Genomic DNA, 15,165 nt, shown 5'->3' with positions numbered 1-15,165 from the left:
AATTAATTTGCTTACAGTCACAGCCTGCGGACCATAGGATGACGCCAGCGCGATGCTGCGAGCTGAATGCAATTGTCGTTTTTTTCTCTCTGTTTCAATTGCCCCGCCTTGCTCTGTCTTTTGCTGGTCTCTTTTGACTTTCTCTTCGAGTCTCCGCCCGAAAAGCGAGCCCTTGATCTCCCGCATGTCGGCAGAGCTCTGGAGCTTACAATAAATTTTGTTATTTCTGCATGTTATAATAAAAGATGAGACCGGTGATTTACGCATTTGGTTGGTTGCCTGAGTGCTGTCTTACTTGCCCTTTGTAGAAAGATCACAAATTAACTCGACATGTGCACTTTTTCGCTGCAGAGCGTCAGTGACGGCGCGCAGACATCTGTGCATCTGGCCGTATCGGAGGACCTGGAGGGAGTCAGCGGCAAAATGTTCTCCGACTGCAAGCCGTCTTTTGCGCCTGGAAAACCGCAAGATGCCGAAGCCTTATGGGATATCTCGCAGAGAATGGTGGGCCTCAGCTGAAGGCCAACTAATTCGGGTGTGAAGTACTTGAAAAAAGAAATTATGCAGCCATTGCAGGCAAACACGCATGCCTGGTTTATTCCGGGGCCATAAAGCAACTATGGCAGACAATGCTGACGCGACATGTGCCACAGGTATTGCCTTTGATATGATTGCGTAGGCTGACAAAGCACCTCATCGCTACACATAGACTCCCCGCTGACATTCACAACTATAATGGTTAGCAGCGCAGTTGTACTTTTAGTAAATAAGGTAAGAAAGTACGTTTCGCTTGACTATGCGACTACGGCCAAACCTTTGCAAGCGTTGCTTACGGTACCAAGCCCTCTCCCATTGCCTGCACGGTGTCAAACACGGAAATTTGGCGACTTTCCCTTGAACCTCGCCGGAAGCTTATAAATTGAGATGCGTCTGTCGTCTACTGCGCATCTTCGAGGGGCGTGGGATCTTCGGTGAGCGTGGGATTTCGGCGTAGCCATTGACCAAACGGTGTCACGGTGTCACGGTGCGGCCGTATGCATCTAGGTCGACAGTTTATTTTTTTTTTCAAGAAATCATGATCCGAAATTTCATGCTTCGTAAGTTCCTGACAGTGCTTTCACACGTTGCAGTAACACTTTTCTGAGCTCAAGGGCCAACTCAACGCCACAATGCTGCTCAGTTGACGTCATCGGTGTTCTGGTACTCGGCACGTGGTAACATGAATCCCTAAACACTAGCACTCCGCATGTGTTCTGCCGAAGAGCGCACGCGTACATACAAACGCGCACTTATGCTAACTTACACGCACAAGCAGGAGACAGATAAATTTATATATATATATATATATATATATATATATATATATATATATATATATATATAGATAGATAGATAGATAGATAGAGAGATAGCTAGATATAGAAAGAAGGCAGCGATGTTAATAAGTGGAGACGATAGTTAACACTTGCTTAAGCGTAGGGTTGGCTACCCTACGCCAATATAGAAGGGCGAGATAAAGAGGACGGAATATGGTGAATGTGAGACACGTGCACTGACAGGACTAGCTAGTTGAAAGGACTCGCATAAACCAGTCTTTCTCAGAAAGCACGAAAGTTGTTTCACTGGCTTCTAGGCCGATGATGGGTGGGGCCATTGTACCAGCATTGCATGTTCCCTCAGTGGGCCTCCATTCCACAGCCATTCCACTTAAAGTGTAATGAGCTTTCGTGAACGTTGCTCCCATCTACCAGGTGAAACAAAAAAAATATAGTTCGCATTGGTTCAGTCTGGCTGGAGCTCTGAGCTGCAGCGAGAGGTTTAGTCTCTGCAATCTAGTGTGGCTTGTGTGTGCAGTATTCTGCTCAGCTAACGTGTTTGCTTGCTTGAATGCGATGGTGTCTCGCAGCTTCTGTCCTTGGGAGAGGAAAGGGGGACATGGTGATATTTTTCATCGGACGTCTGAGCTGCACATTAGGGTCCTCAGGATTGTCCTTGTGAATGTTAGTCAGGCTAATTTTTGACTAAGCTTCGCGCTCTTTACCCGTGATAATATAACAACAAATCGCCCATTGCCCAAACAAAAGTTCTGGTTGGGCCTTTATCAGACGCAGTTTTATCAAAACGACATTCATCAAAACAGCATCAGATAGCAATTCAGGGTTGCAGATATGGCGGAATAAGTGCCAGCATTTTTCTAACTTATTTGCATCTATGTGAGCGACGAGAAAACTGCTTGAGGTGGGATACGTGGGCAACCTCAGTATTGCGGAAAAGGTGATCGTCCGCACAATGCACCAGGGTAATGCGGTAATTCAGAGAAGCTTGTTGTATTACGGTATACGGATGGAGAATACAGTGATGCAGAACCTTGTTACAGAGGCCACTGGTTTTAATATGGGTCCATAGAATGAATGCGTCAACTGAGCGGAACCATACGACACGTCGTATGGTTCCACAGTCGTATGTTTGTAGTCCCTAAAGTGCCCAGCATTAGCATCGTCATAAAATGCTCGTCAGATGTTGACGTAAACGAAATGGCAATACTGGGGTCAATCGGATAGCTTAGTGGTGTTCTATGTGCCGGTATAAGGCACCGTTTTGTGGCTTATACAGTATACAGCTTATACAGCATCGCAACTTGCTGGTTGCGATGGAACCAGCATGTTGCATCGCAAGCGACTGTAGGCTTGACGGTTTGTGCCATGGAGCACACGCCATGTGCCCACGTATCTCCGGGCTCGCAAGACCGGCACGCGCGCCACGGTCGCAAGGCAACAACCAAGCCACAACAACGGAGCCCAAAGCGGACTACCTGTTCATCGCTTTAGCTCTTGGCCAACGATGGGTTCGCTTCGAAAATGATTGTCAGGTGAGTGACATATTCAGAAGTTGCGGCGCCACACCGCTGTCTCTGATGGATTCTGAGGGAATCAAAATTTTAACCAATCACTTGAGATGAAGTGAACGGTTCGCACTTCCGAACGGTTATAACATTCCGCCCCAGATGTCTTATGGATGGTGTACAAATCTCACCGGGTATTTCTGGCTCCGAAATTTATTCCGGAACATACAACGAGCAAAACGCTGTCCTTAAGATCTCTGTAAAGAATTCTAATGAGAGCTACCACTCTGACGTGGATTTGGACAACACTTATTGTTACAATGAGCCGAAGGATTTCTTTTCCGATTTACTCATTGCGTTGTAAGAATTTACTGAGCCACGTACTGAGCTTACTTTGATTCACGCCTAGGTTTACCTGAAGCATTTTTCTATAAGAGTCGCACAAAATATTACCAGCTCCAACCTCGAGGATCAGCTTCAGCTGCTCACGATCTAGTGCCCAAGAGGCGGCCTGAGCACAAGACATTTTGGAATAGGGATGCCTTTCCTAAGCTTGATTATTGAAACAAACATGTCGTATTTCTTGCGCTCTCTCTCTTTCTCTCCCAATTTTGTATTTTTTACTCGTAGGCAGCTCGACGCTGTTAGTAAATGTTCTTGCTTGGAGGCACACTGAACTCTCGAAAAACTTTAATGCTTTTCCCAAGTTCCCCCTGCGAAGTAGCAGGTGTGACTGCAATTAACCTTTGAGTACGAAGAAACAGAACGACCTACTGTCCCATAAGAGAATAGATGAATTAAAGTTTATAGTTTTAGATACCACATGTTTACAGAGCTGGCAGTAATCGAGGTGGCATCAGTATTCAAAAGAGTTTAGCTGTGCAGTATTTAAACAGTATTCGCTGGCAAGAATCGTGCAATATCAAAATATGTACGTAAGTTTGTGAGAGTGCAGGCACGAATGCGTGTGTTACCCAATTTCCGAAGAGGCATGTGTACCTTACATGCAGTGCAATTAAAAAAAAATTAATTCCATTGGAGAACTCAAATAACCAATTTTATGGGTCGCGCATGGCTCTTATGAAGTGAAGTACAAAGAAAATACCTTTGTCTAACAAATTCATGCAATATACATAATAATAGGATGTCAGTAGAACGCTGTATATACCTTTACAAACTGGCGAGAACTTTTTTCCCAGCTACCAACGCGATGTGTGAAAAAATAGAAAAATCTGCATGTATTAACAGTACCACATACACCTATTATGTATATCGAACGCTGTTTCTTTTTTTTTTCATTACAGGCGTGAAATTTGGCTCTTTATACGTACGATGTTCGTCTCAGAAGTTTCTGCAGTACGCTCAAAGAAATCTAATTGCATAAACTTTCAGGTACATGAATATCAACTTCAAATAACGTTACACAAGTAACTAGTTCCACCTCTTGTTTAATTACTGGAAGCGCAATCGGATGTCTTCTTTTGTTAATATCTACAGCAGCGATGTATTTTCTATTTTAGTTATCGTGACAACGCCCAATTGTGGCCCCCGAAGCACCATTTTCCACTTCAGAAAGAAAAGAGTAGTTCCAAGGTGGAAAATATGATGAGTACAGCAAGAGTTTTATAGCACAGTGGTGAAATTGTGCATAAAACCTCCGGCGCTTTCAGTACAGTGAGCGCAGGAGCGCGATAGTTGTGCAGGGGCGCTATAACGTAAAGCTATTGGAAACTTTTCTATTCCGATTCTGCAATAAGCCCTCCGCTATTGGTCAAAAACTTTTCTGAACCGCCCCCACTTCGCCTGTCTGTCACACGATGTCACGAAACCCGCGATAGCTCTCTATCGGATATGGCCTGCACACACTGATTATGCATGATTGGGCCGAACGAAAGAAAAATATTTATTTCTGATTCGACACGATTTCACCATTAGCCTTCGGCTAGTGGTCAGAAGTGTTCGCGCTGCAACCACTTCACCTGCCTGTCACGCGACGTCACAAAACCGCGAAAACTCCCCTCATCAAATGGACGGGTATGCGTTCAAGAGGCATTACTAAATAAATGAAATGAATAAAAGGCCGAACAAAACCTAGCTTTGTTCTAATAGCCGCAGGCTGCCCCATTCGGAAAGAAATAAAAGATGGCTGCCGCTGATCTATTGGGTACTGGCCACTCGCGCCTGCCGGAGATCATGGGTTTATTTGTGTACGCTAGAATGTTTTGCGCGGCCCTAAAAGGTTATCGAGCACTTTCGGCACGTTTATGACCTCGCTCTGCCAACTCTTCTTTGCTGAGGATCTGTTTTAGCGACAGTCTTAACATTTCGTTGCATGTCACCGCGATTTTTAATCAGCAAACTGAGGCAAAGTAAGGGAAATCGCAGACGCCGGCACCACCCTCTTCATGACGTTATCAATTTTCAGTGCACTAGCTCGGCCCCATCGAATCGCTCACCACTTGGACGTGCTCGTCGCCACATGTCAGCCAATTACATAAGAAAAGCCGTTCACGGTAGGCAACGCTATCTTTAAAGCAAACAAAATGACCTCCTACATATGAGGAGAACGTCTGATTGGTCTGTTCAGACAACCCCTGCGGGTCAACGCCTGATGCTTGCTTCGGAGGTTACGTAAATTTGACGTCTGGAGATTGGAATAAAAACATATTTGAATAGTTTTACGTTATAGGGCCCCAGGATGCAGCAATTTTCTATGGAAAAATTTGGTCTCACATGGGGGCAAACGATCTCTGCCGCTTCAGAACCTCCGCGTAGAAAGTCGCATTGCAATTTTGAGCGTAAAGTATAAATTCGTGGTTCTCAATTCTGTATCAGAAAGAAACGTGATCAACATGACTGCGTATTCGGCTGTTCCGCTTTTTTTTTTCCTTCACGCATCTTTCATTTTTGTAACGTTGGGCCATCAATTTAGATAAATATTGTTTCGTCCGTGGTAACGAGGCCTTGAAGAACTCATCACATGACTGAGTTTTGCATCAACTGCAACATTATAATCGTTGTACTGCTTTCTGAGGAGTCAGTAGATCTGGCACAATCTTAGGGCATGCCTTTAAAATTTCAAAATATTCAGTGAAAATTGTGTGATCGGACGACTTTTCAAACCATGTGTTTCTGATATCATCCTAATGTCATTCGGTAGTCACTGAGTAAAAGAGAACGCACACATTTGACGTTTTCACCACGTGCACAGGCATCCAGGGCTTATATTGTTCGCGGGGCTATTACGGCCTATCTCAGAAAGCTAGATCTCCTTGAATAGTTACTTCTTTAAAGACATCATTTCCTTAGTCTTCTTGCAACATTTGAGGAACTTATCCATTTTTACCAAACATTAAGGGATCTGATTCTGTGTCTTCGGTCTATCAATTCGTTGATACCTATTTCAAATAGACTAGTCTTTCACAAAATGTCGCAGTTTCACACGAAAAGCGAAGCATCGAATGTGATAGGAAATTAATGGCCAGCTATAAGGAATAAGGATATTAGTGCTGTCATCCGTGTACACTTGTAACCATACGCATACGAAATAATTTAACAAGCATGGTGTCACTCGCGCAAAAGCAATCATGAACACATCTCACACGACGACGGGGGAAACTCGCTTACAAAACGATGGAGTGAAGAAGCTCGGCAGCGGCAGCGAGCCATTCGACCTCCGTGCTGTGTCTCGCATCAACTCGAAGCCGCAAGAACAGAGAGCAGAGTGAACATTGTACCAATCGCAGCTGGCTTTCAAGATACAGCAGCCCGACCGGGCTGCACACGGTCGCCTGGGCCGTGCACGCTCACTTCAGATATATACACGTTCCACAAGCGACCTACCATGAACGCTGAGCGCCTATGACATTGCCGTGCTGAGCGCGAGATCGCTGGATCCAATCCCTGTGGCGCCGGCCGTATTTTAATCTCATATGGCCGTATTTTAGCTTCTGTGGCAAGCTACAGGATTATAGCACTGGCTAGGTGTAGTTGTAAGCTATTTGAAAAGAGGATTGTTAGCCTGCGATTACACTTCCTCGAATTGAACAAATTGCTTGACCCTTATCAATGTGGCTTTAAAGAAAGCCGATCTACAGCTGACCACCTCGTGCGAGTTAAGGCATAGATTCGCGATATTTTTCTTCGCAAACTGTCCTACTTGTTCGTGTTCCTTGCTATAAAAATGGCTTATGAAACCACCTAGCGCCACGTAATTTTTCGAGATTGCTCGGAAATGAATATTCGTTGCAAAATGCTTATTGTAATAGAACGTTATTTAGGAAATCGCATGTTCCGTGTTTGAGTAGGCAATGCGTTGTCCAGACAATTTATCCAGGAACCTGGGGTGCTTAAGGGAGGAGTACTTAGTGTCACCCTTTTTGTTGTAAAAATGAATGCGCTACGTTCTTATGGTCCACGAGACATGTTTTATGGCACATATGTAGAAGAGGTGAAGATGGGATATAAATCCTATAACCTCACCATCTACGAGCGACAAGTTCCACTTTCCCTGAAGAAAGTGTCGAGATGGGCAGAGGAGAAGTCATTCAAGCTCAACGATTTAAAAAGCTCGGCTGTCTTTCTTTCGAGAAATAGAGGCATGATACCGGAGCGCCATATTCTGATAGATTGTAAAACCTTACCTGTAAGCCTACAATAAAAATTTAGGGGCAATAACACAGAGACGAATGTGACCTTTATTCCACAGCTGAAGTAGCTTAAGAACAAATGCCTAAAAACAATGGACATTCTTAGCATCCTTTCACACACAACGTGGCGTAGTGAAAGGTAGTGCTTCATGAACCTTTGCAAAAGCCTCATACGAACATGCTTAGATTATGGAGCTATTGTGTATCAATAGGCTACTCCTAGCGCTCTGAAGATACTAAATCCTGTCCACCATCTTGGTATCCGTCTGGCGACCGGTGTCCTGAGGACAAGTCATGTGGAGAGCATTTACGTTAAAGCTAGCGAGTCGTCGCTTCATATTCAGAGGTCATATTATATTTTCATGTACTTTATGAAAGTCAACGCAACCTAAGACCTATCCTCTTGTGTAACTGTAAACGACGTGACATCTGCAACGATGTTTATTAATCGACCGGCAGCTAGAGAACCATTCTCTTGGTCCGTACGAAAGCTTACTGCGGAAATGGGAGTTAAAGTTCTCGAGCATAACATTATGGTGTGAGCTAAGCCATTGTCATCATGGCTATGCCCGGCATAGGATGCGATACATCATTCGTAGATGTGACAAAAAACGCCCCAGAGGTACATATTTGAATGCATTTCTCAGAACTTCAGTCGAAATACACTTACACAGAGTTTTACAAAGGCGCATCTAAGTCACATGTCGGCGTGTTTTATGGAGAAATCAGACCATCCTTCTCCGAACCCGATGTCTTGCACCCCGAAACAAGTACATTTACGGCGGAGGCCTGTGCATTATTGACAACCGTAAAACATATGAGGAAATAAATAACAGGGCCTTGTGCTGTCCCTGTGTCTCTTCTTTTGTCCTGTTTTTATTCGCGCGACCGTAAACACATTCACGGAAATTAAAACTTGAAAAAACGTATACATTTACATACTAAGTGTCGTAAAATGCTTAATTTCACTGCGTAAAGACAGAAACTCTATACATACCGAGATTTATTCCGTTATTTCCACATCGTGCAAGTCTCCGCAGGAAATCATTATATATTCGGTTCCTGGACACAGCGGCACAGAGAGTAACATGCTGGGGGACCAAATTGCACATCAGTTGCATCGCAAGCTACCGATCCCACCGGTGAGGTCACTACCTTAGATCTCAAGCCTTTTCTCCGAAAGGAACTAGGAAGCCACTGGAAGGGCTTACTGGACGCTCAAACAAATAAGATCCATGTAATTAAGCCAGAGTTGGGTTCCTGGCCCTTCACGTCAAAAACTAGACGAACGGATGTTCAATTCTGTCATCTCAGAATAGTACACACATATGGCACCCACAATTTCTTGCTGACTGCTGATGGTCCTCCAACTTGTGGTAGATGTGGTGAGAGACTGACCGCCCACCACATCCTCCTGGAGTGTCGGGAAGCCGAAACTGAGAGAAAGAAAGACATGTCTCTAGCTAACCGGCAGCCCATCCTTCTTCATTCTGTAATATTGCTTGTCGAAGAACAGTTTTTTGACACCAATGCCGTACCACGTTTCTAGATTGATGCTGTATTGCATGTTATAAGCCCAATAAATTCGTAGTGCATCCTCTCTCTACAGGATGCCGCTGTGATGTTTTTCCGCAGCACATGCCTGCAGGCCCTTGCACTTCAAGGGCTCTGTTTAGGCAACAGTGCTTCTTGGAAACGTTTGCCTCTGACACATTTTCGTACATCACTATTATTTCAAAACGTATCATTTGTGTCCATAGCACACCTAATGAGCCATTCCCATTCTCTTATTACATATACGTATTATGCAATTTACCTCGAACGTTTTAGGCACTTCACAGCCATGTAACATGTACCTTTCGTTATTCATCGCTACACAGCGTACACATGTACACTGTTTTCGCTTTCTTTTGCGATACTTGGCCCTGGCGCCACAAAGCAACCCACATTCATACAGTGTTCGATGCTTTCACACATAGAAAATGAGTGTAATCTGCTCTCACAAATACCTATTTAATGTTGTAGCCCAGCAGGAATAAAAGAAATAAAGGAAATAAAGGGTAAGACACTCGGCTTCTGAGCATGGGATCGTAGGTTCGAAACTAATCGGTGCGAACATTTTTCCCTTCCAATTTATTTTGTTTTATGCATTATTTTTTCTATGGCAATTCGTCTTACGTGACAGACGGATGGGTTTTTTCGTTGGGTAGGCGCGCAAATGCTTACGCATTTTAAAAGTGCACACATAAAGTCTGCCTTGTCAATAGGCCGGTACGCTCACGAGGCCAACTGAGAACATTCAGTGCAGAGCATAAGACAGTGGTGCCGCTATGCCGTTCACCACTTTTTACTCACTGCATAAAACTTTGGGACAGGCTTTCCACATGCCAATTAAATTGCTGCACATTCGTTCAGAGAAGCACAAAATTCGGGAAGTACATCAAACGCCGATGTCACGTGCTCTGATGTGCGAGTATCATCCACAACTTCACTCATCACCATATTACTTGTACAAAATATTGTAATGAAATTTGGCGATATAAAACGCGATATGAGTGTCAGTCTGTCAAGGCGCTGTCTTTTAGAGGTCAGAGATTCCTATGCAAGGTTTAGGTGATAATTTGCTGAAGTGGATGCCACTGCGAATTGAGAACGGTTTTTCCCGAGACTAGTCTTCCCAGACTAAGCAAAGTTACTTGCTAAAATTTTGTCATAGGCGACAAAAGAAGGTTCATCTTCAGTAAGAACATGTTGTTAGGTCACTCGTGTTCCTTTCGGAAAGCCTCATTAAAAAATATTGGCCTTCTGAAACGGCAGGGCTCTCAATTGTTTTTATTTTTGTAGAGTGACACGTACGCTAATTGGGAGGAACTTGCAGCAAAGAAGACCGAGTGAACAAATGCATGGTCCACGAGTCTTCCATGAAGGCATGTGATAAGCCCTAGTAATATCCATAATTAGGCAGAGTGATAAACTATGCTACACTATTGTTGCTTGTTTCGATACTGCGTATAATTTCAAATGTTATCCAAAATTTTCTACATATAAGGCTAATCTCATATCCTAATGACTACAATGTACTCCGTGATGTACCTCGAGTTTGTGAGGCACCGATCGACAGAAACAGCCCTTCTTGCTCAGAAGCACTTCTTATCATAGAAGCACTCAGTAACAAGGAACAAGCCGTCGGCACTTATATTGACTTCAGAAAGGCTTGCCACCTGCTCGACCGCGGATTATTGCTTTATAAGTTGAACGAATACGGTGTTCGGGGACATCGACAGGCGATATTTAAATCATAGTTATTGCGCAGACATCGATTTGTAAATATTGATACCTCATCGTCGGCAACTCTGAAAATAAGCACAGGTGCCCTACGATCAGCATATTGGGTAATCATTAATTTTCTATACAATAACGGATACTACACACCATCAGAATTTCCCAAGTAATTTCATGTGCAGATAATATGATGATTTTTACAACTTGTTATTCTGAAATGAGAGAGAGTCAGCGAATCAACTGAAATACTACTAAAAAAAAAAAAATGAGCCGACACTGTTACGGCAAATATCTTGTTAAAGATAAAATCTTGGAAAAATCTTGATACTTTAATACCGTCGTCCACGCTCCCAGATGCAAACAATAAAAAATACCCATGTTAATTCAGGCACCGACTTATTAAACAGTTATGACTAGTTATGACTCCGAAGACTTGAAAACATTTTCGCCTAATATATAAAGTTGAATGAGCATATTGAAATATAATAAATCTAGATATGTCTCCTTCGTTAGGCGTTCTCACGAGTACGGGGCGTATACTTTCTTTTAATCTTAAACTGCTATTGTGAAGCTGTTTTCTGAAGAATGCGATATTGTAGGGATTATGTGGTGCAGAACGGGCATGCCTAATTTAAAGAAAGTGCACTTGCTCCACAAAGGAGCCGTTCGTTGCGTTGCAAATGAGACGTTTTTTTTCTTCCACTAGTGAACTGTTAGGGAAATCTGTCCTGCCAGGGTCCACGTCAGATAATCATTGGTTGCGCTCATGTTATGGGTCCTATTTAGAGCAAAGCATCAGCGCAGCATTCTCATATCTAACGTTCGCGAAACGCCTACATCCGAGGAGATAGACTCAATAAAGTTTCTTTATAACCACACCTAAAGACACTATGCCAATCAGTCCTTACTTTACACAGCGCCGTCTCTCCTAAATAAAGATAATTCAGAAGGTTTTGAAGTAACCTGCCATTATAAATCTCAAATCAAATTGTATTTAAACAGGAATAGATGTATGTAATAATATGAATAAAACGTAAAGAAATATTTGAGTGGTAATGTGTATTTGTGCAGGAATGCGCTGAACTGAGCTGGATTACTAGTAATGTAAGTTGTGGGCAGTTATAGCTGCAATACATATATATATATATATATATATCATAAGAAGCCAACAAACACTGACGTCAAGGACAACATAGGGGAAATTACTTGTGCTTAATAAATGAAATAAAGAACCGATAAAGTAATGAAAATTAAACTGGATGGCAGAGCAACTTGCCGCAGGTGGCAACCGAACCCACAAACTACGCATGTATATATATATATATATATACAGGGTGTCTCAGTTAACTAGGACCAAACTTCGTAAAAAACCCGAGAGCTCTAGAGAAATCGTACCGAAAGCATAGTCGCGGCAGTCGTATGTACTTACGGCCAGTATGTTCTCGTCATGAAGTATTAATAAATCAATTGCTTTTAATTAGCGAACTTTCTAATTACTAGTTGCATTGCAAACATATAATGAGAATGTTGTAAGCACCTTAAATAACCTCGAAATCAAGCATTTTTTTCGTGCGGAAGTGATCCTGGTTGTTATTACCAGGACAAAGCAAAATCCTGCGAAATACGCAAAATACGAAATAAATGCGCACTCGCACGCCGCTACTCAAGCGCCTACAAGCAATCGTTCAAAGATATACAGCCGCATTCTCTTATCCCCACATCGTACAAGGCTCCACTACGCTTATCAATGCGTCAGTGGCGTGTTCTCTGGATGCCGCGACTATACATAGCGTGAGGCCTTGTATCCAGCTACCACCGCTGGTAAAGCCGTGTATCCGTGGCTGTTGGCTTGGGAGCGCTTGAATAGCGGCACGCAAGCGCGTATTTATTTCGTATTTTGGATGTCTCACGCTTTTTTTTCTCGGAAAAACCAGCGAGGCAAAGGTGAGCACTGAACAAATGCTTGATTTGGAGGTTAATTGAGGTGCCCTATTACATTGTACTTGATTTGTTTGCGATTCAAGCAATAATAAGAAGTTCACTTATTAGAAGCAATTAATTAATACCGTATTTTCGCGATTCTATGCACCCCCCGATTCTAAGCACCCGCCCTCTATTTTCGCGAAAAGACTAGGAAGAAAGTTTGCGTGTGAATCTAAGCATCCCCCTATTTGTTGGGAACAGCGCGTAGCCAAGGCCGCCAGGCGCGCTTGCTCACTCTGTCATCTAGCCGGAGCCGCCGGATTCCCGAGGTGGAACGGCGTACCGGGCGCGAGTACGCCGTACAGCCGGATTGCTGAGGCGCGCGGGCGTGCCGTGCTAGCCGTGCTCGCCGTTGCTGCGTTCCTATGTTACACGACAGATGGCGGCACAGCCATCAGTCGTGTTTCAGCACGGAGGAAGGAAACTCTGGAGAGGCCCTGACGTCACTCTTTGTGAAGCGAAAGTGAAGCCGGAAGTTGGCGTTGCTCATGGCGTTGCTCTGCCTATCGGGCCAGCCCTCCTGTCTTGCTTACATTTCTCGCGAAACCACGCCGCGCTGGGCGCAACCGTGCTCCTCGGGCCCGCGGGCTCCGCAGCATTACTAAACAATCGTTAGCACGTTAGCATCATTCCGCCAAAGAGGGCAAAATTTCCCACGGATATTCCTTCGTCCGTTGCCATTGCCGTGGCGCGGTACATTGCGTACAGCGTTGCATGCGCGTTCATTTCACGAACTACGGTAGAGCACGGTCCAGATAACTCAGCGCAAGAAAACACCGAGACCAACGCAAACCTGCCCACACGGCGCCTTTGCCACGGTACGAAACCTACGGAGCAACACGTGTGAGCGCACAGAACAATGACTGGCCCGAAAGGCGGGGCCACTATGACAAAGAAATAAAAAATCAGCAAAACAAAGGAGAACTTACTACGTCATTGCCTCCACACTTTTTTTCCTACCACCCGGAGAGGGTAGGAAAAAAAGTGTGGAGGAAATGACGTAATAAGTTCTCCTTTGTTTTGCTGATTTTTTATTTTGGAGGCGTAGGGCCTCTCCTCAGTTTCCTTCATCCACGTGTTTCAGCATGTTGTCACGTGGGCCTGGTACCGGCGGCAGCGCTCGGCAGGTTCCGCAGACATCGCTGGTGCGCGTTGCTTTGTTTGGTTTCGCGGAAATCGTGGGTGCGCTTTGCTTGGTTTGGTGTGTTTGGTGTTTGACAGCCCTAACGAAGTGACGAGTTCGCAGAGGGCTGCCTGCCGGTTCAGGTTCAAGCGAACTGCAATCGCGTTTGCCGAAGACAATGGCAACCATAGTGCCGCCGTGGGATTCGGTGTGGACCGAGCCTGCATCATCAGGTGAAAGCAGCGGGACCAGAATATGAAAGGCGCCCCGACGCGTAAGAAGTTCACAGGACCGCACAACGGCCGACATCCGCAAATGGAAGAAGAGGTGTGCGAGTTTATTCGCAGCGAACGATGCAGGGGCTTCGCTGTCATAGCTGATGCAATTCAAATAAAAGCGTTGGAGATCGCAACAATAATGCAGATTCCCAGCTCGGTGTTGCGTGCCAGTTGGGGCTGGGTAGAGCGTATGATTAGAGGAAACGGATTTTCTTTGAGACGCCGGACAACAATTTGCCAGAAGCTGCCAGCCGATTTTGAAGAAAAACTTATAGCTTTTCCGCGGTACGTGATCAAGCTCCGCAAAGAACACTCCTACGAGCTTGGGCACATCGGCAACGCCGATGAGGCACTGGTATATTTTGACATGCCGAGGGCGTGCGCTGTTAATGATGTAGGAACCCGAGAAGTGAAGGTGAGGACGACAGGGTACGAGAAGAAGCGTGTCACAGTGATGCTGTGCATAACAGCTGACGGCCGCAAGCTTCTGCCATATATCATTCTAAAAGGAAAACATGCCGAAAAGGAATGTTTTCCTGAATATTTGATAGTGAGAGTGCAGGAAAAAAGGTGGATGACAGCCGATCTGATGACAGACTGGATTCGGGTCGTGTGGCAGCAGCGCCCGGGAGCATTGCTCGTCGGACCTCCAGGCACGCGGTCGATGCTTCTGCTGGACGCGTTTCGCGGCCACCTGACCCCGGAGGTAAAGACCAAGCTTCGGGAGATCAATAGCGACTTGGTTGTGATTCCGGGTGGCATGACGCCAGTGTTGCAACCTCTGGACGTTTCAGTCAACAAGCCCTTCAAAGCCAATCTCCGACAGGAGTACGAAGAGCGGGTGCGAAACCCTGACCGGAAGAAGACGCCGACGGGAGAGTTGCAGAAAGGGTCCCCATCAACCATTGCAAAGTGGATTTCGGACGCATGGAAGCGGGTCCAAGCGGAAGGTGTGGTCAGATCATTGAAGAAGTGCTCGATCACAAACCACTTCGACGGAACGGAAGA

General features: G+C 44.9%; 1 protein-coding gene across 5 annotated transcripts in view; it reads left to right on the top strand.

Annotated features, from left to right (window-relative positions):
- LOC135912820 (retinol dehydrogenase 13-like) overlaps window positions 1-570 on the top strand; it is a 395,668-nt gene extending 395,098 nt beyond the window's left edge. For all 5 annotated transcript variants that reach the window (XM_070523227.1, XM_070523228.1, XM_070523226.1 and 2 more), the window contains one exon: window positions 352-570. In XM_070523227.1, coding sequence (XP_070379328.1) covers window positions 352-519 — 168 coding nt within the window. In that variant the 3' untranslated portion in view covers window positions 520-570. The remainder of the gene's footprint in view (window positions 1-351) is intronic.
- The last annotated feature ends 14,595 nt before the right edge of the window (window positions 571-15,165 follow it).

The sequence above is a fragment of the Dermacentor albipictus genome, chromosome 8 (genome assembly GCF_038994185.2).
Source record: "Dermacentor albipictus isolate Rhodes 1998 colony chromosome 8, USDA_Dalb.pri_finalv2, whole genome shotgun sequence".
NCBI lineage: Eukaryota > Metazoa > Arthropoda > Arachnida > Ixodida > Ixodidae > Dermacentor > Dermacentor albipictus.
This window is presented reverse-complemented; position numbering and strand designations above follow the sequence as displayed.